Here is a 25,287-nt window from a genome sequence, read left to right on the forward strand (position 1 = left end):
ACCAAAGCACTCGGATGCAAGAGTAGGGCCAGAATAACCTCCTGGCATCTTTGGGCAGATGTCGGGATCCCAGTGGGCCCTACCAGTGCACTGCTGATGCCTTCTCTGGGGCCCCCATTTAAGAAAAAGTTACAGCTTGGTGCTTTGAGCAGCACTGGGTGATTGGGTCTATCTGCTATATTAATTTCTCAATTTTCCCTGACTAGTGCATTGTGGCTAGACTCAACCCCTGCAGTGCTGCTCAGAACACTTTGGCTTGTCATCACTTGGCACATGAACAGAAAGGGTCCACCAAAGTCACTTTTCCTATGGCTCCTCAAACTGAGAGCAAACCTTACCACAATATTTGGAGAAGATTAAAACAAAATAGCAACAATTTTCCAAAGCTGTTGATTGAAGTCAATACAATGTTAGAAGCACATCTGTGTGTAATATAGCAGTTATAGTAGCAGTTGTTAAGGTAGTGCCCGCTGGCACCCAGGATCCCCCCAATGGAATTACGCTTGAAAGAAGCAGTTTACTGAAGCCAACATAATACAGGGCAATGTGTCTTTGTTGTGTGTGTGTGTGGTGCCCACAACAATTCCTCTGGTTTGCAAAGGTGCCAACAAGTTCCCAAAGCTTGGTGACCTCTGAGTTACTGTACAGTCCTAAGGGGCGGAAGAGTAAAGTATTACATTGAAACTTACTATGCTGGCAATGGATCCCATTAAATCCTTCTGGGCATTTACAGACATAGCCTATGAATGTGTCACCTCTGTATGCTTCACTAATTTCACATATTCCACCATTATGGCAAGGATTAGGAATGCATGGCCCTGAAAGATAAAAAAGGAAACAAAAATGTCAAATCAAATATTTGGATGCAGAACATACACACTACTAACTTCATTTCACTCAGACTCCAAACAATACAGGTACAATGAAGATAGACCTGCTCTGAAAATATTAATTAACTAGAAGCCTTGTACCTGGCATTGCTCAGGAATTCTTAGAAACAAAAAAATCAATATCGTTTGAAACGTTCAGTCTGCCATCTTGATTCAAAATTGTGTCCAATTAAAACCAAACATAGACAAAAATCTGCTCCTTGATTTCAGGAATCATCATTTCATTTGGTTACAATATCAACAGCTTTCCAAAATATATAGTAGATTAGTAATCATTAGGCCTGTTCATGGCACCCTGATCTGATTCAGGGCCTGATCTGGTCCACCAGAATCCATGCTATGGATCTCTCTTCTGGCAAAGACTGTGGAGGTATCCTCATTTCTGACTTTCAGGCATCTCTTGAAGACATTTTTGGCCAACAGGCCTATGCAGCTTAATTTTTTTAAAAAAATGAGTAGCCAGTCATTTTAATGAGTATTTTGTATTGCTTGAAATGTTTATGTTCTATACTCCTGAATATTTTGCAAGAGGGTGGTATATAAATATTTTTATAAATAAATACAATAAACCCAGATCAGGAACCTGAACCAAATCAGTAGCCTTGCACAGTGTTTAACTGGGGCTTTAAACCTTAATTAAACATGCAGTTGGGGGGACAAGAAGATGTAGGCAGGCTGCCTGCGTCTCCTTTTCCTGCCCTCCTCACTGCCTGGCTGCTTCCCTTTTGACTACCCCAGATAACTCTGGGTGGGCTCAATCCAACTGGGGGCTGCCTCAACCCACTCTGTACAAATCCCGGATCAACCTGATTCAGCTCAGGATCTGGGATTTGGCTGGAGCAGTTGTGCAGCTCTAGTAATCATCACTGTTTACAAGAGGATCAATCAATCATTTATTATGGTCAAAGACCAGCACTATAAAATATTAAAACTATAAAAACCTATCAACATTATACAGAGAGAGAAACAAACAATAAAAGATAATATGACTCTAATGGTGTTGAATAAATGCAATTATATGACAAATTTGTCAATTCCCAAGTATAGAAAAGGTTTCATGCTTGCTATGCTAGAAATTGCTGGATGCTTTGGCTCAAGACGGCAGTATTACTAGCTGCCCACAGTTCAATACTATGGCAATCAAGGGAACTGATGGACCTCTGGAAAGTTCTTACCTTGACGACATGAAAGTGTACCTTGATGATCAGATAGTGAGGTAGCTGTTGCTGTCATTGACAGTTCCCTCCCTGGAGACCCACTTACACTACATGAACCAATTAAAATAGTGATTACTCTGAGTAGTACCCCTAACTCGACTACTGATTTAGATGGCTTACACCATTTGCAAGTGTTGGGTGCTGAAAAATCCAGCTCGGATCTAGAGTCCGGTGTTGCTTCAGCAGATCAGTGCAGTATACAAAAGTATGAACAGATGAGAATCCCTGTCATTACTTTTGAACTATCTGATGACAATGGAGGCCATGCTTTTCAAGAAATAAGTGAAAGTTTGAGAACGCCGGACAATGTAAATATAGAGGCGTCATCGAACCAGTGCTCCGGCTACAAATCTGGTGAACAAGACAATATAGCAAAAGAAAACAGTGACACTCCAACAAATAATTGTGAAGAAGTAAGTACTTGTCCAGAAAATGCTTCTGAGACTGTAGAAGTCACAACTTTATATTCCAAAGAGCGACAACAGAATTTGGGTGTGCCCTCTTATAAAACAGCTCATGAAAAGAGGCATGTTCATGTCCTCAGTGTGGACAGTGGGACAGATTTTTTTTTAAGTAAGAATTCCACAGAGACCGTCAGTGATAAACAGAAGCTTTTCCCAACCTCTAAATCTGACCTGGAAGCTAAAGAAGGACAGATGCCAAATGAATAATTTCCTGGAATTTGTCTTGCTGCTGGAATCCATTAATACCTCAAAAGCAACAGTGTCTGATTGGAAACCAGAGGCTGCAAACGATAAGGGGCTATCTGGAGGTATGCAGCATGGTTTCAAAATTCGTAGTCTCCTCTGTATGTAAGGCATCTCTGAACACTTAATTGCATTAAGATCTCTTGCCAATTAGGGATGGGATCTGCATTTTAGTGTCGGTTCAAGTTTTGCTCCATCAAACTTCCTTCCTGTACTGCTTCGTAAGGGATTGGTGTTCGTAATTTGTGATAAATACTGATTCAGAGTTTTTTCCACAAAAATATTACTGATATTTTTAAAACTAATTTTTCATAGATTTTGTTTAAAAATTATATTTTCCTTTTACTGTTAAGTTTTTGAGGTTTTCTGATGTTTTGATGCTTTATATGTTTTTGCTTTGTACGTTGCTCAGAGTGGCTGGTTAATCCAGCCAGATGGGCGACTAATAAATCAAATAAATAAATAAATAGGCTCAATGTTTTACCTTCTACACTTTTAGAAGGCAGATTTAACAAGGTTCCAGTTCAAGAGTGCTTATGCCCCTGTGCCACAGGAGATGTAGAAATCGTTGCTCGTGTGCTGCTGTATTGTCCTTTTTATAGGGACTCTTGACTTGATCTTATCACCCCAATTCTTCAAAAAATTCCAGGGAGGTCTGATGCATTTTATTTAGAATTTTTACTCTCCAATTGGAACCAGCAGGTCACATTTATTTATTTATTTATTAAATTTTTATACCGCCCCACTAGTATAGCTCTCTGGGCGGTGAACAACAAAGCAATACAAGTATATACAATAAAATCCAATAAAACATACAGCAAAGTACAGAGAATGAAAGACCTAAAAACAATTACAACACACTTTAAAACTAAATTAAGTTAAATTAAAAGCCCTAGAAAAGAGGAAGGTTTTAACCTGGCGCCGAAAAGACAGCAGCATCGGCGCCAGGCGCACCTCATCGGGGAGACTGTTCCACAGTTCGGGGGCCACCACAGAGAAGGCCCTATAGTGTGGCAAGATTTTGTGCATCAGCTGTTACCTGTTGGAGAGTGATGATGGAATAATAATAATAATAATAATAATAATAGGACCAAATGGTGATGTCCCCTCTGACACCCTTCCTGGAAAAAAAGGAAAAGATTGAGAAAAATGGGTTTGATCACCATTACCACCACCGCACATACTTCATCACCAAATTGCTTCCTAAGTTCCTAACTGTTAGAGTGGTGCAACAATGGAACCAATTACTTAGGGATGTGGTGGGCTCTCCAGCACTGGAAGCATTCAAGAGGCAGCTGGACACCCACCTGTCGGGAATGCTTTAATTTGGATTCCTGCATTGAGCAGGGGGTTTGACTCGATGGCTTTATAGGCCCTGTCGGGATGCAGGATTGGGACCCTGATGTTTCTGAGGACGAAGAGAGGGAGGGGGTCATTTGGCCAGGGCCATGTGAAGAAAACAAAGAGGAGGGGGAGGGAGTCTCAGAGATAGAACTGTCTGGCAGAGAAGACCTTGAAGTTCCCACAGACACATATCCTTCCCAGGAGCTTCCCACACCCCCTCCCCCTTCAAGCTCAGAGCAGTTAGAGAAAGAGGGAGGGCAAGGGGGAATCCAGCCTCCTCCTGACTCAGGGAAAAGCAAAAAGAAACAGCCCGACGATTCAGGCCTGGCCCCACCGCTTTCCCCAATACCTGAATCAGAGCCCTCAGAAAGGGAGGGGGCACCTCCTTCACCACGTACCAGGAGACAGCAAAAGAGACAACAAAAGAAGAGGGAAAGGAGGGGAGTGGATGAGAGCACGTTGAGGCAGAGTGAGAGAATTCACGCCCGATTGCCCCCTTCTTAAGGAACAGGGGGAATAGTGATTCCTTGTTCTGTCAACTCTCTTTAAAGTCGCAAGTCCTTCCTTGCTCAGGGGCCTTAGAAGCTAGAGAAACAGCAAAGCTGTTTATAAAGGAAATCTATCGATTGCATGGATTGCCAAATAGCCTAGTCTCGGATCGGGGAACTCAGTTTACAGCTAAATTTTGGAGAGCTGTTTGGAAACAGCTGCAGACGGAGTTAAAACTTTCTTCAGCGCATCACCCCCAGACAGACGGACAGACTGAGAGACTTAATGCGGTTCTGGAAAGGTATTTACATTGTTATGTGTCTTACCAACAGACTGATTGGGTCTCATATTTGCATTTTGCAGAATTTGCTTATAATAACTCTTTGCATACCAGTACTGGGCAGACACCTTTTTTTGCTAATTATGGATTCCACCCCAAAGCTTTCCCTAGCAGTACAGGGAGCATGCCTGTACCGGCTGCAGGGGAATTTCTGCAGGAACTTCAGGCGGTGCAGCAAGTCCTGAAAAAACAACTAAATGAGGCCAAAACGGAGTATAAACGAATTGCTGATCAACATCGACGGGAAGGCCCCCCTTCAAATAGGAGGAAAAGTATGGTTGTCTACCCGCTTCCTCCAGATGCCGGGCAAATGCAGGAAGCTACAGGACAAGAGAGTGGGGCCCTTTGAAATAGAGGCGCAAATCAATCCAGTAGCTTATCATCTGAAATTGCCAGATACTTTTAAAATACAACCTGTGTTCCATCGCTCCTTGTTAATGAAAGCAGCCCCTCCCAGTGAGTTAAGGCCAGTGGAACCTCCAGGAGTGCCGTTAATAGTGAATGAACAATCTGAGTTTGAAGTAGCAGAAATCCTGGACACCAGGAGAAGGCAGAATAAACTACAATATTTGATTCACTGGAAGGGTTATGGACCAGCAGACAGGTCATGGGAAAATGAGAGCGATGTCCATGTCCCGGACTTCATAAAAAACTTTCATCAATGGTTCCCTCTGTGTCCCAAGCCGACAAGCTGGGGGGAAGCACAGCATGGGAGGGGGGATGGTGTCGGGATGCAGGATTGGGACCCTGATGTTTCTGAGGACGAAGAGAGGGAGGGGGTCATTTGGCCAGGGCCGTGTGAAGAAAACAAAGAGGAGGGGGAGGGAGTCTCAGAGATAGAACTGTCTGGCAGAGAAGACCTTGAAGTTCCCACAGACACATATCCTTCCCAGGAGCTTCCCACACACCCCCCCCTTTGAGCTCAGAGCAGTTAGAGAAAGAGGGAGGGCAAGGGGGAATCCAGACTCCTCCTGACTCAGGGGAAAAAAAAGAGAAACCGCCCAACGATTCAGGCCTGGCCCCACCGCTTTCCCCAATACCTGAATCAGAGCCCTCAGAAAGGGAGGGGGCACCTCCTTCACCACGTACCAGGAGACAGCAAAAGAGACAACAAAAGAAGAGGGAAAGGAGGGGAGTGGATGAGAGCACGTTGAGGCGGAGTGAGAGAATTCATGCCCGATTGCCCCCTTCTTAAGGAACAGGGGGAATAGTGATTCCTTGTTCTGTCAACTCTCTTTAAAGTCACAGGTTATGTTTCGTAGTGAAACTTCATGAGAAGGCATAGTCTTTGTCTGGATATTACGTTAATAAAAACTGAATTGCTTTCACCAACTGGTCTGGTTCCTGAGTCCCAACCTGGATACGACAGGCCCCTTCCAACTCTATGATTCTATAATTCTTCCTTTGCTGCTGTTGTTACCAATAAAAAGTCTGGTTGTGTTATCAAAAGGCCATAGTATCAAATAAACGTGCATTGATACTGATACCACTGAATCCAAAGTACCTCCTCCATAGTTTGTTTATGAGCACAAACCCCTTCCTATGGTGATATTTCTTTAAGGTTTATTGCTAGATTTGAAAGGAAAACTCACTGGTCTAAGGAGGTGGGGGGGCACACTGACAGACAAAGAAAGCCTGTGTCAAAAGGCTCAGTGGAAATGTTTTTGGTTTACCATTTATGTTACAAATAAACCTTTATTCTGGCAAAGCATCTGTCTTCACAGCAGAGTGCAAGAACATCACAGTTTCTAAAGTTCCTTGCCACTGAAAGAGACTACGCTATGGAGTATAGACCCCATGCTACGAAACACAGATGGGTCCATTGACTAAGAAAAAAAACACCTCTCCAGAATTAGATAAAGAAGAAAATAGCAAGCTCCTAATGTTTAGATAGGGTTTTTCCCCCACTGTAATTTCATAAAACTAAAAATTTATTTACTCATTGACTGAAAAAAGCACAGTTGATTGACTACAGGAAATTTGAGTTTTTGTTAACCCTCTTTATAGAAAAGTTGATAGGCCTTGAAATGGCATGTGTTTTTTGAAAATTTGATGGCCCAAGGAATTATGCTGGGATAGAATGTAGTTTTTGTTGGTCCAAAATAACAAATTATAACATTACAACAATACTGTCGGGCAATCATGCTTACACAAATACTTACAATAGAATACAAGGTGACTCAACCATAAAGATATGTTAAATTCCCCAATTCAAAATATCTAGGAGGAAGACTATCACTGAGTAGTAGAGCACATGCTTTTCAAGGAAAAGGTTTCAGGTTCAGCCTCTGTCATTTCAGAGCTGCTGCAAGTCAATATAGACAATACTGAACTAGATGGACTATTGATCTTCCTATGCATCTATGAATGCCTCAACTCATTTATTCCAAAAAGACCAGAACAAAACTTGAAAGAGCAGTGGCATCACTAGGGTTGGTGTCACCCGGTGTGACCCGCACCTGCCGCACCGCCCTAGTGACGCCCCTGGCAATGGGTGAGGATGTCTAGCTGAGCATCAACAAGTCAGTGGTAAAATCACCCTTCTGATTAACAATGTGACTAAGCTATCCACAAGCAAACTCTGTGAGAATATCTCCTGGAGGATTTGGGGATTCAGTTTATCAATCTGTCAGAGAATTCAGAGCAACTGGTCATACATGTTGCCCTGGGCTCCTTTGGAGGAAGGTGTGGGATATAAATCTAATTAATAATAGTAATCGTAATCGTAATCGTAATAATACACAGGTGTAAATCAAACCCATGGCATTAGTGCCACTTAAACAGTATCAAAAATGGAAATGCCTGTTTCCAGGAGTGTAAAAAAATACATTAGATCCAAAGTAGGTCTACATTAAAAGTGTCACACTGCAAAGAAATGGAAGAAATGAAGTCAGTCACCCCTTTCAAGAATTCATATGGACTTTACTGTTATTTAAACTGTTTTTAAATGTATAGCAGAGCTTGGAAGATTACTTTTAAAAAGTAATAAATTACAGTTACAGTTACATGGCCCAAAAAGTAGTAATTACCATTACAATTACAATTGCTCTGAAAGTAACTGATTACTTTACTTTTTCTCAAAAGTAATCACTACAGTTACATTTCAGTTACTTTTTTAAAAAATGCCTACAAGGTGCTGGCCTTGGCTGCTGCACATCTAAGTAGCCTAAAACAACATTAAAAATAAACACACACATACAGACGTAGTAGAATAATTATTTTTATCCATAAGATAGCAATGGTTGGCTCTCCACTGGTAAGGGAGGTGGGGAGGGAGGCAGAGGCCACAACTCAGATCTTTGCATATCAGATCAAGTGCAACACCCCCCCCCCTCAGCCAGCCAGCATAATCTCTCTCACTTAACCACCTTCCGGTCCTGCCCTGCCACCAACTAAGGGACACTTACCCAAGCAAACATTTTCCCTGAGATGCAAAAAAGTTAAAATACTGCAAACGCAGCACAGTAGCCAGAGACATGTCGTCATCTTTCACCTCCATAGTTCTTTATCTCCATTCTGCTTCTTCCTCCTTCTCCTCCTTTATCCATGTTCTTGCCCTCTGGCTCCTTTTTCCCTCCACTCCATTTTTTAAAACAGTTGTTTTCTCCACTCCACCCCGTCTCACTCTCCACCTCCTCCCTTGTCCCCTCCTACCCACCCACAGATCATGACAATAATAAAAGTTAAAGAGGAAAGCACAAAAGCAGAACTACAGCTGAACGTCAAGAAGACTAAAATAATGACAACAAAAGATTTATGTAATTTTAAAGTTGACAATGAGGACTTTGAACTTGTCAAGGATTATCAATACCTCGGCACAGTCATTAACCAAAATGGAGACAATAGTCAAGAAATTAGAAGAAGGCTAGGACTGGGGAGCGCAGCTATGAGAGAACTAGAAAAGGTTCTCAAATGCAAAGATATATCACAGAACACCAAAGTCAGGATCATTCAGACCATGGTATTCCCGATCTCTACATATGGATGTGAAAGTTGGACAGTGAAAAAAGAGGATAAGAGAAAAATCAACTCATTTGAAATGTGGTGTTGGAGGAGAGCTTTGTGCATACCATGGACTGCAAAAAAGTCAAATAATTGGGTGTTAGAATATATTAAACCAGAACTATCACTAGAAGCTAAAATGATGAAACTGAGGTTATCATACTTTGGACACATACTGAGAAGACAGGATTCAGTAGAAAAGACAATAATGCTGGGGAAAACAGAAGGGAGCAGAAAAAGAGGAAAGCCAAACAAGAGATGGATTGATTCCATAAAAAAAGCCACAGAGACCTGAACTTACATGATCTGAACAGGGTGGTGCATGACATGCTCTTGGAGGTCACTGATTCATAGGGTTGCCATAAGTTGTAATCAACAAAGGCACATAACAACAAAAATATTTAAGGGGAGGGAATTCCAAAGGGTAGGCGCCACTACACTTAAGATCCATTTCCTATGTTGTGTGGAACTGATCTCCTCATAAGATGGTATCTGCAAGGAGGCCCTCACCTGCAAAGTGCAGTGATCGACTGGGTATATAAGGGATAAGACGGTCTGTCAGGTATCCTGGTCCTAAGCTGTACAGGGCTTTGTACACCACAACTAGAACCTTAACCTTAGCCCAGTAGCAAATAGGCAGCCAGTGCAATTCTTTCAGTAGTGGAGTGACATGTTGGTGACACCCTGCTCCAGTGAGCAGTCTCGCTGCTGCATTTTGCACCAGGTGCAGCTTCCGAACCAACGTCAAGGGTAGCCCCACATAGAGTGCATTATGGTAATCCAATCTGGAGGTTATCAGTGCATGGACAACAGTGGTCAGGCTATCCCTGTCCAGAAACTGCCACAGCTGTCTTACCATCCAAAGCTGGTAAAAGGCACTGCTAGCCATGGAGGTCACCTGGGCCTCTAGTGACAAAGATGGATCCAGGAGTACCCCCAGACTATGACCTGCTCTTTCATAGGGAGTACAACCCCATCCAAAGCAGGCAACTGACCAATTATCCAAACTTGGGAACCATAAATCCACAGCGTCTCTGTCTTGCTAGGGTTCAGACGTAGTTGATTTGCCTCAACCAGCCCACCACAGAGTCCAGGAACTAGTCCAGGCCTTGCACAGCCTCTCCTGATTCAGATGTTAAAGAGAAATAGAGCTGGGTATCATCAGCGTACTGCTGACACCTTGCCCCAAGACTCCTGATGACCGCTCCCAAGGGCTTCATATAGATGCTAAACAGTATGGGGGACAAGATGGTACCTTTATGGTCCTCAAGGATGGCTGACGGTCAACCCATACAGTATGGTGGAGAATATAGCTGCAGGCATTGCCTCAAGGAATAAAAGGAATGTCTGCAGACCTGGTCAGTTACTATCTGAGCATGAGGAGAAGCTGTTTTCTGACAGGAATGGGCACCAGCTGGAGGACCAGATTGGCTTTGTGAGAGAACTAAGAAGGCTGCTGCACTGGTTTCCTTTGGTGACAGATCCTCAAGTGAGAAGTGGGTGCAATGTCTGCCCACTTCTAGTTTACCATGATGAGCCAAGAGGTATTCATTTCATACTAGAAAAGATGGCTGAAGCCTCCTGATAACCCCAGCAGCAATGGGTGTGTCTGGCCCCTTATTTGACATTTGGTGTACATGCTGTATTACCTGCACATGCATCAGATTATTATAATCAAGTCTGGGGAATTCTGGATTGGCACAATACCTTAAGAAATATATTCCACCCAACTGGCAAACAGCCCCCCACCTCAGATAACAAACCCAAAAGTCTATATTCTGCCTACCCCTCTCCATGTATGTATGATCATTTTCCAGTTTTTTAACAGATTCCAAATGCAGAATTTGTATTTTCTGCCCGCAGAACTTGTTTTAGTCTTGGGTACATAGCAAAGCTGCTTTAAACTGAGTCAGGCCACTGGTCCATCTAGCTCAGTATTATGCATCCTGACTCGAAGTGGATCTCCAGGATCTCAGATATGGGTGTTTCCTAGCCCTATCTAAAAATTCAGGGACTGAACCTGACATATTTTACATGCAAACCAAACGCTCTTGCCATTGAGCTACAACCCTTTCCCAGTCACAAGAGCTGTGCTCTTTCAGGCAGCATTCCAATCTCGATATAATTTGTTGATTGTAAGTTGTTTAGGATTCACTATTGTGAAGAAGAGCGACTAATACATTTAATTAAATAAATAATAACAGCCAGGGAGTTCCACTGAATTTATTCCATCTGAATAAGCACACAGAGGATTGCACTGTTAGTGCAATATTCTAAGCTTTGTAGATGTAACAAAAAAAAGCTGAACACTGCTCCAGTAGTTTGTATTTTTGCAAAATGTTGAGCTTCTTGGAAATGCTGTTCAAAGATTTTATTCAGCCAAATAGTGATGCTGCAGTGTTGTGTTGATAGTTTTCAGGAGGTTTCAATCAGGAATAAAGTGCCCCACAGGGGAATGTGTCTGCAACAACTTATCCTGAAAGAGATCTCTGTAAACTGACTAAAGACTGTGGTTAATGTTTTCTTCAAGCTTGCACCTTTTAATTGCTTATTTTTGGGGATAATCTATAGGGGTTTGCTGTCACAACTGTGAACAGAGAACAGGACCTCAGATGTGTCCAGCTCTGTTCTGCAGCAGCACGTTGCAGGGGAATATTGATAACAGAGAGGCTGCCTTGCAAGGCAGTTGAATCACTTCCCAGGAAAACTGGCATTGCATGAATTAATAAAAATGGAGAGTTGTAGTTTCATACCAACTTTATTTCTCCCCCCTCCCTTATGAATCACTTCTTTTGCACAACAACCTCAAGTTGACAATGAAATGTATGTGGTAGATTTAAAGGAATTGGAAGAGGCTCTTTTAAGAGTGAGAAAAGTCTATTAATGGCACCATTACACTTTCTTATTTTTCTGGAAAGGACAAAGACAGCACATGCTGCATCGTAAGAAGTGAATCTTGTGCAATATTCAAACAGACTACCAGGAGGGAACAGAAGGCCAGTCCTGGGGGAGGGGGGAACACCATTTAGGTTTGGGCTGCTGTCCAGGTATTTTAAGTCTGCTTTCCATAGGCTGAGCTTCATTTTACACAAGAAGGAAACCACTTCTAGATGCAACCCTTACATAGTGCTTCTCAAACAGGAACCCGTACAATACGTCTGGGACAGAGAAATTATCTGTGCTTTACACATGAAAGGAGCTTGCAAGGCTTGTAGCTCAGTCATGACCAGGTTTCCTGAGGTGGTAAACTAGTTTAGGACTTACTTCCAAAGACAGTATGTAGCCTTAAAAACTGAAGGTAGCAGTGAAAGCTGATCCACACATCAGGGGAGGCAGCGACAGACGAGGGAGAGCCAGCGACAGGCAGCGGTGGGGGGAGAGAGCCAGCGACAGGCAGCGGCGGGGGGGAGAGCCAGCGACAGGCGGCGGCGGGGAGGGAGAGCCAGCGACAGGCGGTGGCGGAGGCAGCAACAGACAGAAAGGGGGCGGCAGGACGAGCGGTGGGAGCGCACACACACACACCATCATCACTAACCTCAGCTCTTCTGCTTCTGCCTTCTCCTTTCTTGCCCTCCGGCACGATCTGGCTCTCCACTTCCTCCCGCGTGCCTCCTAATACAGAGCACGAGGGAAGAGCAACACTGCGCAGAAGCCTAGTGCGAGGCACATGTCTTTTTTCCACCAATCACAGGACTGTTTCCCCCCCTGCGTAACGTCCAAATGTAACGCAGGAAACATTATAGTTACAGCTAAAAAGTAATAAAATTACCACTCGTTCTCTTACAAGCAAAATGTAACAAAGTTACCCATTCGTTACGCAAAAAAGAAACGAATTACAAGTAACTCGCTATTTTTAACGAGTTACTTCCAAACTCTGATGTATAGAACTTATATAAAAGAGGCACACACCATAAATTTGATCAGGTTCACTTCCAAGTGATGCTAGTCAGCCATTAGAGTACTAAAGACTGTATCCTCAGCCCCCATCATCAGCCTATCCAACATCATTTAATGTCAGTACTATGAATTTGTCACCTTGGCAAAAGGCAAGTGTCCTTAAGGATCACCGGTGGATCTAGTCAGCTGGGGATCTGGATGGTGGCAGTGGGAAGGAGGAAGGCTTTCTCTCCCACCCCCCTCCGCATCTTGGCTGGTCGGAGAGCAATGGTGAGGCCGAGCAGCAGGGTGAAGAGCTCCGCACTTCTGCTCTCACGCAGGAGTGTGCGGGAGTTGGGTGTGCAGGGCAGGGGCAGAGAGCCAGAGCGAGCCGCTCGCTCAGCTTGATTGCAGTGCTCAGCATGGGAGTAGTCACAGCAGCAGCGGCGCAGCAGCAAGGACTGCAAGGCACCTCGAAGGCGCTGTCCTGCATGGATCTGGCCGCGGGTACAGCCATTTCCTTGGGACAGAAGGAGGAGGAGGAAGAGGGCGGGGTGGTGCTGGTCCAGGGAGGAAGATCTGGCTGCCGGCGTGGGAATTGCAGGGGAGGGGTAACACCGTGTATGTGTGGATCCCAGGGTAAGAGATCCATGGCAAGAGGCTGCGGGGAGGTAATAGATGACTGCGGCTCTGCAGTGCCCTATTTCTCTGGCCAAGGGAGGGAGGGGCAGGGGAAGATGCCCTATTAGCTTCCTGCTCTTCCCCGCACCTTCCATGGCTGCACGGGCTTCCTCTCTTCTCCCGTGTGCCATGGCCGTGGCCACCGCCTTCCACGTGTTAGCGCGGGCAGGGCAGCTCTCCGCCTGCCTGCCCCGCTTCCTGGCGGTGCCTGGGGGGGCGGCTCTGGGTGTCACCCCATTTCGTGGTGTCACCCAGTGCGGCCCACACCTGCCGCACCGCCCTAGTGATGCCTTTCTGAAAGAGACATGTTCAAAGGCAATTTGCAACTTCTGTGCTATCAAAGATGATTCTTCCATTGTCAATTCTGTCATATGAGAAATGCCAATTTCCTTACAAACTCCAGTTCAGAGCAAGAGCTGCAGGAGGTCATGGATACCCTTGAAATAAGCATGGCATTTTTGCATACTGTAGCAGCACTGCCAAGAGCCATGGTCTTGACTTGCAAAAGAATATAGCACAAGGAAGGCATTCCAAGGACTTCAATGTCTCTTTTGAAATAGCATTTTAACTGTTTGGTTTTAAAAAAGAAAAATTATCGTAACGTGATGTTGCAGCAAATTATAATTTCCGCACACTACTGTGATGTCTAATTCTATTAATTTTGACATTCCCAATAGGTAATTTGAATAGTTTTTATAAATATAATAGATACTATTTCTATACTGATCACATCTCCCTTGAAATAACCACTTGTAATAAATCTAAGCCAAAAGTTTAGCATTTTACTTTCAAAAAAAAAACTTTGCACAGCTCAACAGTACAGTTCCACAAATGATATTTTAAAGTAGTCTTTTCAATTTTTACTTTTATTACAGTAGGGCCCCACTCATATGGCAGGTTAGGTTCCAGACCCTCGCCGGAAAGCAAAAACTGCTAAAAAGCAGATCAGCTGTAGTGTGGGGGTCTGGAACCAAACCCGCTAATCACACCAGAGGAGAAGAAGATCAAATCTTCCCCTCCTCGGGCGTTATCAGCTCAAGTGGGAGTCTGAACATGCCAGAAGAGGAGAAGATCAGCTGTAGCATGCTACAGCTGATCTTCCCCTCCTCTAGTGTGATCAGCTCGAGCGGGGGAATCTGATTGCACCAGAAGAGGAGATCAGCTGTAGTGTGCTACAGCTGATGTTCCCCTCCTCCCTTGCGATCAGCTGGAGTGTGGGGAGCTCCAGCCCCCCTCCAGCTGATTGCCCCACTGGCGCCGTATTAGCGGAACGCTGAAAAGCAGGGTGCCAAGAAGTGGGGCCCTACTGTACAAATATTTTAATAAAGGGAAAAAAGAAAATAATTATATAAAATGCATAAATAACACTTTATTTTAAAAAGTCATGGTATTGGATCTTATAATCCTTTGAACAGAATTCTCTTCATTGAAAGGATGCTCCAGGCACTCACTTACGGAAAGCGGGTAATCCATTTTTCACCAACTTCATCCTTCTCCTGCACTTCCTTGCAGTAGTGGATGTCATGGTGCTGGGATGGCATTCACCTGACAACCAAGTCATTGCTCCTCACTGTGAAGGAGAGAGGGAGGGGCAAGGCAGCAGGGATATCATCATGGTGCAAATGCAAAAGCAGAGCCAATTCAGTACTCCTGCCAATGCACATGCACCACAATGACCTCCCTACTGCCTCCCCCTCCCTCTCTCCTTCCCGATCAACAGCAGCGACTCACCTGTTAGGGACACAGGTGAGTGCCAACACTACACCATGCTTGTCCGCTACAGGTCTCTTTACTCTCCCATCTACTCTATCATAGGTGGCATAGGGGGATGCAGTGCGGAACAAGAATCAACAAAATGGACTCCTTCCATAAGTGGCCATTAAGGATGGAAAGATCTGTCAATTTCAGTTCAATTCCCAGAAGAGGGACTGACTGTTAAACCACTCTGGCCACTAGAGCTGTCAGGGAAACAGGAATCTCCTAACAACTCTTAGCACCCTTCACCAGCTACACCTCCCAGGATTCTTTAGGGGAAGCCATGACTATCTAAAGTGAAATAAAGGTCTGGCATGGATGTGGCCACCTGATTAGCCAAGCCATACAGCTGTGAGTGTGACTTTTAGAACATTGACAGCTGGTTCTTACTGAGCATGACCAACATTATAATAGACTTCAATGTAAAAAAAATTAATTAAAAATTGCCCATGCATTTTTTTTATCTTTGAAACAGCAGAAGATGAAGGGCAGAGTATGGGGCAAGGTCAGTAATAGGATTACAGGTACTCTGTGAACATGGCTGATTTTTAATTAATTTCAACAAATTATGAGACCATTGACAGAAAAAAGTCCAACAGGGACGTGGATCTTTTTTTCTTTTGTTTTACACTTTGAACTCTTGATTCTCTCTGAGTGTTTTGTGCATCACCATGAAAACTTAGAATATTGTTAAGCAAGCATTTCTGAGTTCAGGTCTATAGGTTTTGTAAGGTTTTGTTTTGAAATGTGCTTATGGGAAGCAGCAGAATGGCATGGGGGTATTTTCAGTAACATTGCAGAACACAAAAAAATCCATGCTGGCTATAGTATACAGCTATTCTCATGCCTGTATAAAAAGTGATTACATGCTTGAAAACATCTGGAGTTCTTCACAACTGCTTATAAATTCCTCTTCACAATAAAGAACTAATCTTCATTCTAGGGTTGCCAGGTCAGAAGCATCTCAAACCCTGAGATTTCAGGGACAGGCCCTAGTGATGTCATGGGGTAGGTAATAGTGATGTCATGGAGGCAGGCCAGCTGAAGTGATGGGATCATTCCTTCTCACCTGCTTAGGGAGCCTGGGTAGGGAATATTTAATCTAGCCTTCTTGCTTCTTGCAAGAAGGGTTTAAGTGCCCTCATGCCAGCCCAGTCACCAGAAGGCCATTGAAAGAAAAAGGGAGGCTAGTGTTGTGGAGATATTAGATGGGAGCACTCAAGAGTAAAGATGGATGCCCCTGAAGGCTGCAATTCTAAGCACACTTATTAAGGGACTAAACCCTATAGGACTTAGTTCTGAGCAGATGTGGTTAGGATTGTGCTGTTGGTAAGGCTTGACCAGGGATCCTCTGCAAAGATATCCATATCAAAGCAGGGTTGGCAACCCCTCCCTGGAATGCCCTACTTGTCTTTTAACATGGCTGCTCCAAACTTCTTCAGAGCTTGGAAAAGTTACTTTTTTGAACTACAACTCCCATCAGCCCCAGCCAGCATGGCCACTGGATTGGGCTGATGGGAGTTGTAGTTCAAAAAAGTAACTTTTCCAAGCTCTGAACTTCTTTACACACTTGGCCCTTCACTGCAGAGAGAGATTTGAGAAATGAGTAAGAATTAAGAAGATTCTCTACCCGTTTCTGCCTACCCAGCGTGCTGTTACAAATTCACTGTGATAGCAAAACAAATTCCAGAAAGTAATAAATGACAGAGAAAATACCCATGGTTTGGTCTACCTTCACAGGCAGTAGCGTGGGAACTAGGGATGGGGTTCACTGCATGGTTCCAATTAGCTTGCATTCCAATAATCCGTTGTTTAATCCTGATCTGCCATTTTTTTTGTTCCCTCTTGCTCCCGCACTTGCATTTTGGGGTGATTCGATCCACGGTTTATTTTTTTTTTCAGTGATGAAAATGTCATAGTTATCAGCATCAGGAAGTCTCAAGGTATTATAATGTATGTTAAATGTCTGTATATGTGTTGTTTGTTCATCTATTTTTAATCAAAGAAGGGTGGATCCTGAAGGACCCTCTGGGAAGAGAGGAACATTCCTATCACACATAGGTCACCATTCCCATTCTTCTCACGCACAGGTCACCATTAGCAACTGATACAAAAGGCAAGCCACAAAACCCAGAAGGCACTTCTGACATAGCGGAAACATCTTTGCTTATATCAGCCTTGTGAAAACTCCAATCAATGTGCTGTCCATATTTGATAGTAAAGAGGAGGTCAATCAGAGTCCTGTATCGGCCAACAGGAGCACGCTCCAAGCAAACAAGGAAAGCAAAATGAACCCACTTGAGGTAGTGCTGGACAGCTAGTGCCATCCCAATGACAATTGTACAGACTGAATTTAGACTGTTCAATCTAGTCAGTTACCTCTAAAGGGCTCTGGTAATTTGAACAAGTGCTTTCTGGATTCCAAGGCAAAAGCCTTAGAGGTTACCTAATTGGAGCCAAATGGTGTCAGGATTATGAACGGGTTACACTTTACCCTTAGGACAATCTAGATTCAAAATTGGCTTTATTGGGAACATTGCTGTAAAATACTAAGGTTCCTAAAATTTGAGGAAGTGAGGGGGTGTGAGAGCAGAGAAAAATGAGGCTAAAGAATGAACCCAGGAGGCTGTTGTGACCCAGATGGAGCGGGGGGCTAGATCAGGGAGAGGGTCAGATGAGGACGATGTTACTTGGGATAGCAGGGAAGGAGAGTTTAGCGGGGAGGGTCCTGACAGATCTCAGTCCCCCCAAGCCCAACACATCAGGGGAGGCAGCTCCTGCCTCTCCCACCAGTCTGCCACTGGACCACACCATCCACACAAGCACAAGAATCCCTGCCAGACACTTCAAACGCTTCCCAGCCAATCAGCATTCAGGGGCCAGAGCCTGGATTGTCACCTAGCGAAGTACCCCTTACTGATGTATCAGATGAAACTCACCCCCCCTCACCCTGCATGGGGAGGCACGAGAAAAGAGACTTTCAAAAAGGAGAACTGAAGCGGAGATGTCGCCTATGCGAGAAAACCTTCCCTACTTAAGCCAGTGTCTTTCGAGGCACAAGTGCTGAGTCAACTTTCCCCAAACGCTGCTGAGACTGCTTAGTTACATTAGGTAGCAAAGTAGTGAGCCAGAGTAGACAGATATCTGAGGGGCACAGCTTTGGATGTAACAATAACACTAATAAAAAGAGAAAAAACACCACATTGTGTCAGTCTGAGTTGCTGAGCTCTGCGCAGGACAGCTTGACTCAACCACCACTTCCCTTCACTGGTGCTCCCATGACAGAAAGCATGGAAGCAAGGGGTGGCACAGAAGCGGGTCTCCAGAGAACAGCTGACCAACATCGGCAGGAGGGTCCAGAGATTCAAGTGGGAGACAAGGTATGACTATTTACCTGTTATTTGCTAACTCGGGTGCACTATCATAAGTTGGAAGCCAGAAGACTGGGACCCTTTGAAGTTGAAGCTCAGATCAACCAAGTCACCTTTCGTTTGCACTTGCCCCCCTCCTTCAAGACACACCTGGTGTTCCATAGCTCCCTGTTTACCCCGGAGAGACTACCAGACCCTCTTAGGGTGCAAGAGATACTGCCACCGCCTATAGAGGTGGAAGGGCAGGAGGTGTACAAGGTGGAGCGGACCTTGGACTCACAGAAGTGCTGTGGGCAATTGCAATACTTGATTCATTGGAAGGGGTATGACCAGGAACAACACTCTTGGGAAGCAGCCACCAACGTCCATGCGCCACGTTTGGTCAGAGAGTTTCATGACGCCTACCCGAATAAGCCCAATCCTGTGGAGTGGGGAGAGATTGGGCATGGAGAGGGGGATGATGTTGTGACCTAGACAGGGAGAGGGCTAGATCAGGAAAAGGAGTTGGATGAGGATGTTACTTGGGATGTAGGGGAAGGAAAGTTTAGCAGGGAGGGTCCTAACAGATCTCAGTCCTCCCCATGCCTGTGCAAGAATCCCCACCAGACACTTCAAACGCTTCCCAGCCAATCAGCATTTAGGACCTAGAGCCTGGGTTGTCACCTAGTGAAGTACCCCTTACTGATGTATCAGCTGAGACTCACCCCCCTCACCCCACGCAAGGAGGTGCGAGAAAAGAGACTTTCAAAAAGAAGAACTGAGGCGGAGACGTCGCCTATGCGAGAAAACCTTCCCTACTTAAGCCAGTGTCTTTCGAGGCACAAGTGCTGAGTCAGCTTTCCCCAAACGCTGCTGAGACTGCTTAGTTAGATTAGGTAGCAAAGTAGTGAGCCAGAGCAGACAGGTATCTGAGGCGCACAGCTTTGGATGTAACAATAACACTAATAAAAAGAGAAAAAGACACCACTTCGTCTCAGTCTGAGTCGTTCAGCTCTGTGAAGGACAGCGGCTTCATGGCACGGGTATTTGCAAGTATGATGAAACACAGTTTTAAATTGGCTAATTGAAGCTGCTTTTCTTTGTTAGCAACACCTGGGGCTTGGTGAGCAGTTGATTGACAAGTGACAGAAGCCATAAAGGCATGAAATGCTGGCTTCATAATGGAAATGCACCATTTATGGAGCACTACGAAAATAACATAAAATAGGAAAGTTCAAAATAATACATTCTTGCTGATTTGCAGCCACAGCCGTAAAATCTGTGCTGATTAAATAGGTGCCAGTCTGAAAGAATGGCAAATTATTGAATTTAGTTGGAATCCGGTTCCAGGTCCGATTTGGCAAATATTCTCCCCCATCCCTTTTGGGAACAATAGCAATTGAAGCCACACTTCCCAGTATGTGAATTCTCATTTACCACTATTGGGCAAGAAACAAACCATCATTCAACTAACAAGGTGCATCATCAGTAGGTTTAAGGGGGTTGAGCTGATTGCATGGAACCACTGTTATTGCTTCTATGGATGTAGAGGTAGAGGTAAATGAAATGCAAATAGAAAAAGTAATAGACAGTGATGATTTCCTAAATGCAATACCATACCAACCACAAGAAGATTCTGTTGAGTAAGACAGAAAACTCAGCATCCCACAACCAGCCAGAATTCCTAACCAAAACTAAAAAAAATCCTGGCAGCCAGTCAGCCAAGCTCACAGAAATCCCCATGCAGCACAGCCTGACCTGGGGGCTGCAGTTAGTGCAGAATGCTGTGGCATAATTGCTGACATGAATGAGGCTCTATCAGCACATAATACCTTTGCTCTGAAATCTGCACCGGTTGCTAATTTGCTACCAGGCCAAGTTCAAGGTGTGTTTTCCATGTTACGGGTTCCACATAGTACTTGTTCTGCTCTTGGAAGAAATCGATCCTTTAGTGTGGCAGCACCTACACTTTGGAACTTCCTGTCTATTGACATTAGGCAGGTGCCTTCATTGTATTCTTTTTGGTACCTGCTAAAAACTTTTTTTTAGGCAAGCATGTAGAAGCTGTTATGTTTTTTTATCTGTTTTTAACTCATTGGTGGTTTTATTAATTTGAATGTTTTCAAATACCTGTCTTTAAATGTTTTTGCCAATAATTTCAATTCCTTCTGTAAACCGCTTAGAGATTTTTTACAATAAAGTGGTATATAAATGTAAATAAAACACATAAATAAATTTTGGAGTCACTGTGGCCCTTGAGTCTCTTTCCTCTTTTAGGAACAAAGGAATCTGCCTTACACATAGAATCACAGAACAGTAGAGTTGGAAGGGGCCTATAAGGCCATCAAGTCCAACCCCCTGCTCAATGCCAACTCAGGCCATTTGATACCATCTAACTCAATACTGATGATATGGACTAGCATTGGCTGTCCAGGATTCCAGGCAACAGTCTTTTCCAGATATTGGATTTTGGACCTTTGCATGCAAAGCATATGCCCTACCACTGAGCTACAACCCTTCCCCTGGGGGATAACTGTAAATGTGAGGAGGAAACTACACTTCCCAAGATTCTTTGGGGAAAGCCATGCCCTTTAAATGCGAGTTGGATGTGCTTTAAATGTATTGTGTGGATCTACTTTATAAACTTTGCCTGCATGTAAATCGTTTTAATTAATTTTTTAAAATGGAAATCAACTACAAAGTTTACTGGGTGACCATGGGCTACTCAACATCTCTCAGCCTAATCTGCCCTTCAGGATGAAAACAACAGAGGGGAACCATGACCACCCGAAGGAAGAAGTGCACACTTAAAAGTAAAGAAAATAATAATGTACAACCACAGTGTGAAATCAGATACTTATTGGAACATAGTATGAAGAAACATTTATATAAGCGTGACTTTCAAAGATGCTTATTATGTACTCAACCTGTAAAGATATTTATAATGCAATCCTATGTTTATTTACATAGAAGCAAGTCCCAATGTATTCAATGGGGCTTACTCAAACAGGGAAGCATGCACAGAACTGCAGCCTCAACTGATAAGGAACTTCACTCACCCAACCCAAAATTCAGAATCATGCCACTTTAAGCTGTTTTGCAACTGTTTATACTTGTTTTTATTCTTTTTGGATTTTAAAGGGATTTATTTCTTGTTGTGAGCTGCCTGGTTTCCAGTCACCCACCCTACCTCACAGGGATGTTGGGAAGACTCCACATATACACATACAACTGGAGATGTAAAAATATATATTCCCCATATAATAGTTTATTGTCAAAAACAGTCGGTATAACTTTTTGCTACTGCTGAAAGCTATAAACCAGGAAAAGACAACAGTTTTCCATTCTTGGAATGGGTTCTAGCTATTGCCTGGAGGTTAACAAATCCCTTGTCAATCACAACCCTGACTTCACTTATTGACTACAAACCTGAAAGCAGCCAGCTACAAGCTCATTTAACAGAAGTTGCGGGGGTGGCGGCTGATGTTTTGGTGTATACCTCTAGAACCACACCATCTATAACTTAATTTTTAAAAAAATGAAAGCTGAGAATCTGGAGATTGGGGTGACTCACCTGGAGACCCAGAGAAGACCCCAAAACTCCAGAGTCTCCAGGTGAAAACCGGAGACCTAGCTATTCTACTTCATTCCTTGGAATACAATGCTTTTTTTAAAAAAAGAAAGAGGTTTTTTTAAAATCACATTTTGTTATAGTTTTTATTTCCTGCCATGTAATTTAGTGATAAATAAAGAATAGAGACTGAATTATCTAACATTTCAAGAACTATACATTTCCATATCTGTCACACTCTGTATAACAATTTCTAGCTTTCTCTTCCTTATAAAAGGACTGTTGACTCTTTACATCATGTGGCATTTATTCAGCATTCAATTTTGTTCTAAATGCATTTTCAGGGAAATAACAAAGAACAATAGACCATATGCAGAAGGGTGAGCAAGAAGCCACGATAAATCAAGGCTTCTGTAAAAGTTTGTCAAACCCCTAATGAGGAATTTCTCATATAACAAATGTTGAGTTTAATATAGAAATATTAACAATGTTTAATAATATGTTTATTTCAGAAACAAGAAGAAATGTATGACTTGCTTTCTATCTGTGATGCTCATAGTGCTGTGAAGGTTTTTTTTAATGCTCTGCTCTGAATTTTTAATTGGGAAATCAAGACAAGTGGACAGAAGACTTCATTTGACTCTTTACATTAGGCCAGACCAAAAAAGAAAGCAGAGGAAGTCACTAGCACTCTAGTCTTTCAGCCTTGGCTTTAGGAGCATGCTGGGATGATAGATCCCTTTTTTATGTTGAGGGTTACTAGCACAATGTAGAGCTCAGTTAGGAACGTTTGCAAACAACTTCTTGCAGTGCTGCTCCAACTTGGACAAAGCAAGAGTGATATTTAATTTATTTATTATTTAAATTTACGGAAACACACACACCATCAATAGGATCTGAGGCTGGTAATATGCAGGACTGGAAGTAAATTCACAGTTAGAGGAACTTAAAATGCAAACTCTCCCAGTTAAAACAAAACAAAAAACCAACCCCATTTGGAGCCATAGACATTTAGAAAGAGACACTGTGTATGGGCCTTTATATGGTAATGTTAGCAACTTCTAAGCCAAGATGGGTTAGCTGGAGTGCCTGGTCTTAGGGAAGAGCACAGATATAGTGGGCATAAGAGAAACATGGTGTAATGGAGAGAACTACCGGGACACTTCTTTCTAGATACAAGCCCTTTAAGAAGAACAAGGAAGGATGTACTGGAGGTGTTGTCACTCTCTACATCAAAGAGGACATAAGAGTCCAACACGCTAAAAAGTCCCAAAGGGGCAGACTCCTCTACAGAATCATTGTGGGTGGTGATACTGGGCCCCAAGAGTAATTTAGTACCGGGGACATTCTATTGTCCCCCTGATCAAAATGCTCTGGGAAATCTTGAGATGGAGAATGAGATCAAGGAGGCATCTAAAAGAGGAAATGCTGTAGTAAGAGGTGACTTCAGCTACCCTTATAGGGACTGGATACATACGTGTTCCAGTCGTGGCAAAAAGGTAACATTTCTAGATACCCTAAATTACTGTCTTCTAGCTTTAAGGCACACTACACCGCATTTTTATAGCATCAAAGAATTCTTATTCACATTTATATGTTTAAAGGCCTTTTGTAAAATTTTTAAAGGTACTGGTCCAAGATTTAGAATTGCTATTCTTTTCCTCACAGAAGCTCAGAAGAAGAGCAAGACATTTGGGGGCTCCCCATCAAGAAACCCAGTCTGGAATCTTTTAAGTCAACACCTCTCCTGTATAATGATAATGAATGGCTCAGTTAACAAGTCCCTGAACTTTGACATCCAGCAAATATCACTTTCTTTCGGCTGTATACTGCTAGTCCGATCAATGACTTCAAGAGATTTGGTAGACCGCAATCCCTCTTTTCTCATCTTTTTGGCAACGTATAAGTAGCCATCCTAGGTGTTGCACATAAATAGAGGTGGCAAATGTTTGCCATACTATAGGGAGCATGCTACCAAACTTTGCTTATGATTCATATTATTCATTAGATACAGACAACTTTTTTCTTTAATAGTAAAAAAAATCTTTATAGCAAATTGTTGTAGTCTTGCTTTAAAGCATAATGGGCTTCAGGGATTTTTTAAAATCAGTATTATAGTAATACTTTTGTAGGTGATCTTTAAGTAGCTTCTAACACAAAGAAAACAACGACCTTTGATCAATATTAATGAGCAACAGAATTCAACATTATGCTTTCCAGGCATTTTAATCCACATTCATATAAGTAATGTCAACAAGATTAATTGCACACTAACAGTAATAGATCTATACACTTTGCAGCTCTCAGTACAACCCCACAGCCAGAGTAATAAGTGCTAGGAGTCCTCAGATGTGTGTGACTCAGATATTTACTTGGAATCCCATTCTGTATTGAAAAGATACTAATAGTATAATTGTCAATATAAAAGAACAGGAGTTGCTGCATTTTTCAGAAGCTGTGACTGAAATATCTGGGGTTTCTGTACAAAAGAATCAAATGAGTGTTTTCTCTATGGGGTAGCAAAAAGGTCTTTAAGGTAGAAACAGTGTTACTCCTTGGCCTTGGTGACAAATACGGTCAATTTGGTTTCAATAATATGTACACATTAGGGAGGACCCAACTCTGAAATGCAGATTAAATATTTCCAAATGTGACAGGCAGTTTGGATTTAAAATACAGAGGCTGTCAGATACAGTGCAGAAAGTCATTTTTCCCCAGGTAAAGAGTAAATGCTGACAAAGGAAATAATAGGAATAAATCAGAAACAGTGTTGAGAAGGATCTGTGGTATAGCTTGGGGTTTGAGAAACTGAACTGGGGCAAACACAAAGCAAATATCTGCACATATCTTCATGCTTCAGAGTGCTGGTCATTTGTTGACAACTTGCTTTCTTTTATATTTCTTCACACATCTACTCCTGCATGTCATACTGAAAATAACTTCACGGACCAATTCACCATATATACCACCCTCATTTTTTCTTAAAATAAGGTTAGTAGATATTTTCTACTTTTTCCAAGAATGCCAATGGATAAAGTGTGCTGAATGCAGACAGATGACAGACA

The 25,287-nt window shown here is 43.0% G+C and overlaps 1 protein-coding gene across 1 annotated transcript in view; it reads right to left on the minus strand.

Annotated features, from left to right (window-relative positions):
• Positions 1–25,287, minus strand: part of EDIL3 (EGF like repeats and discoidin domains 3) — a 421,662-nt gene that overhangs the window by 166,602 nt on the left and 229,773 nt on the right. Inside the window, exon 4 of the mRNA XM_061622006.1 lies at positions 690–818. Within this exon, the coding sequence (XP_061477990.1) occupies positions 690–818 (129 nt within the window). The remainder of the gene's footprint in view (positions 1–689; positions 819–25,287) is intronic.

Source organism: Rhineura floridana, chromosome 1 (assembly GCF_030035675.1).
Source record: "Rhineura floridana isolate rRhiFlo1 chromosome 1, rRhiFlo1.hap2, whole genome shotgun sequence".
In the NCBI taxonomy this organism is placed as follows: Eukaryota; Metazoa; Chordata; class Lepidosauria; order Squamata; family Rhineuridae; genus Rhineura; species Rhineura floridana.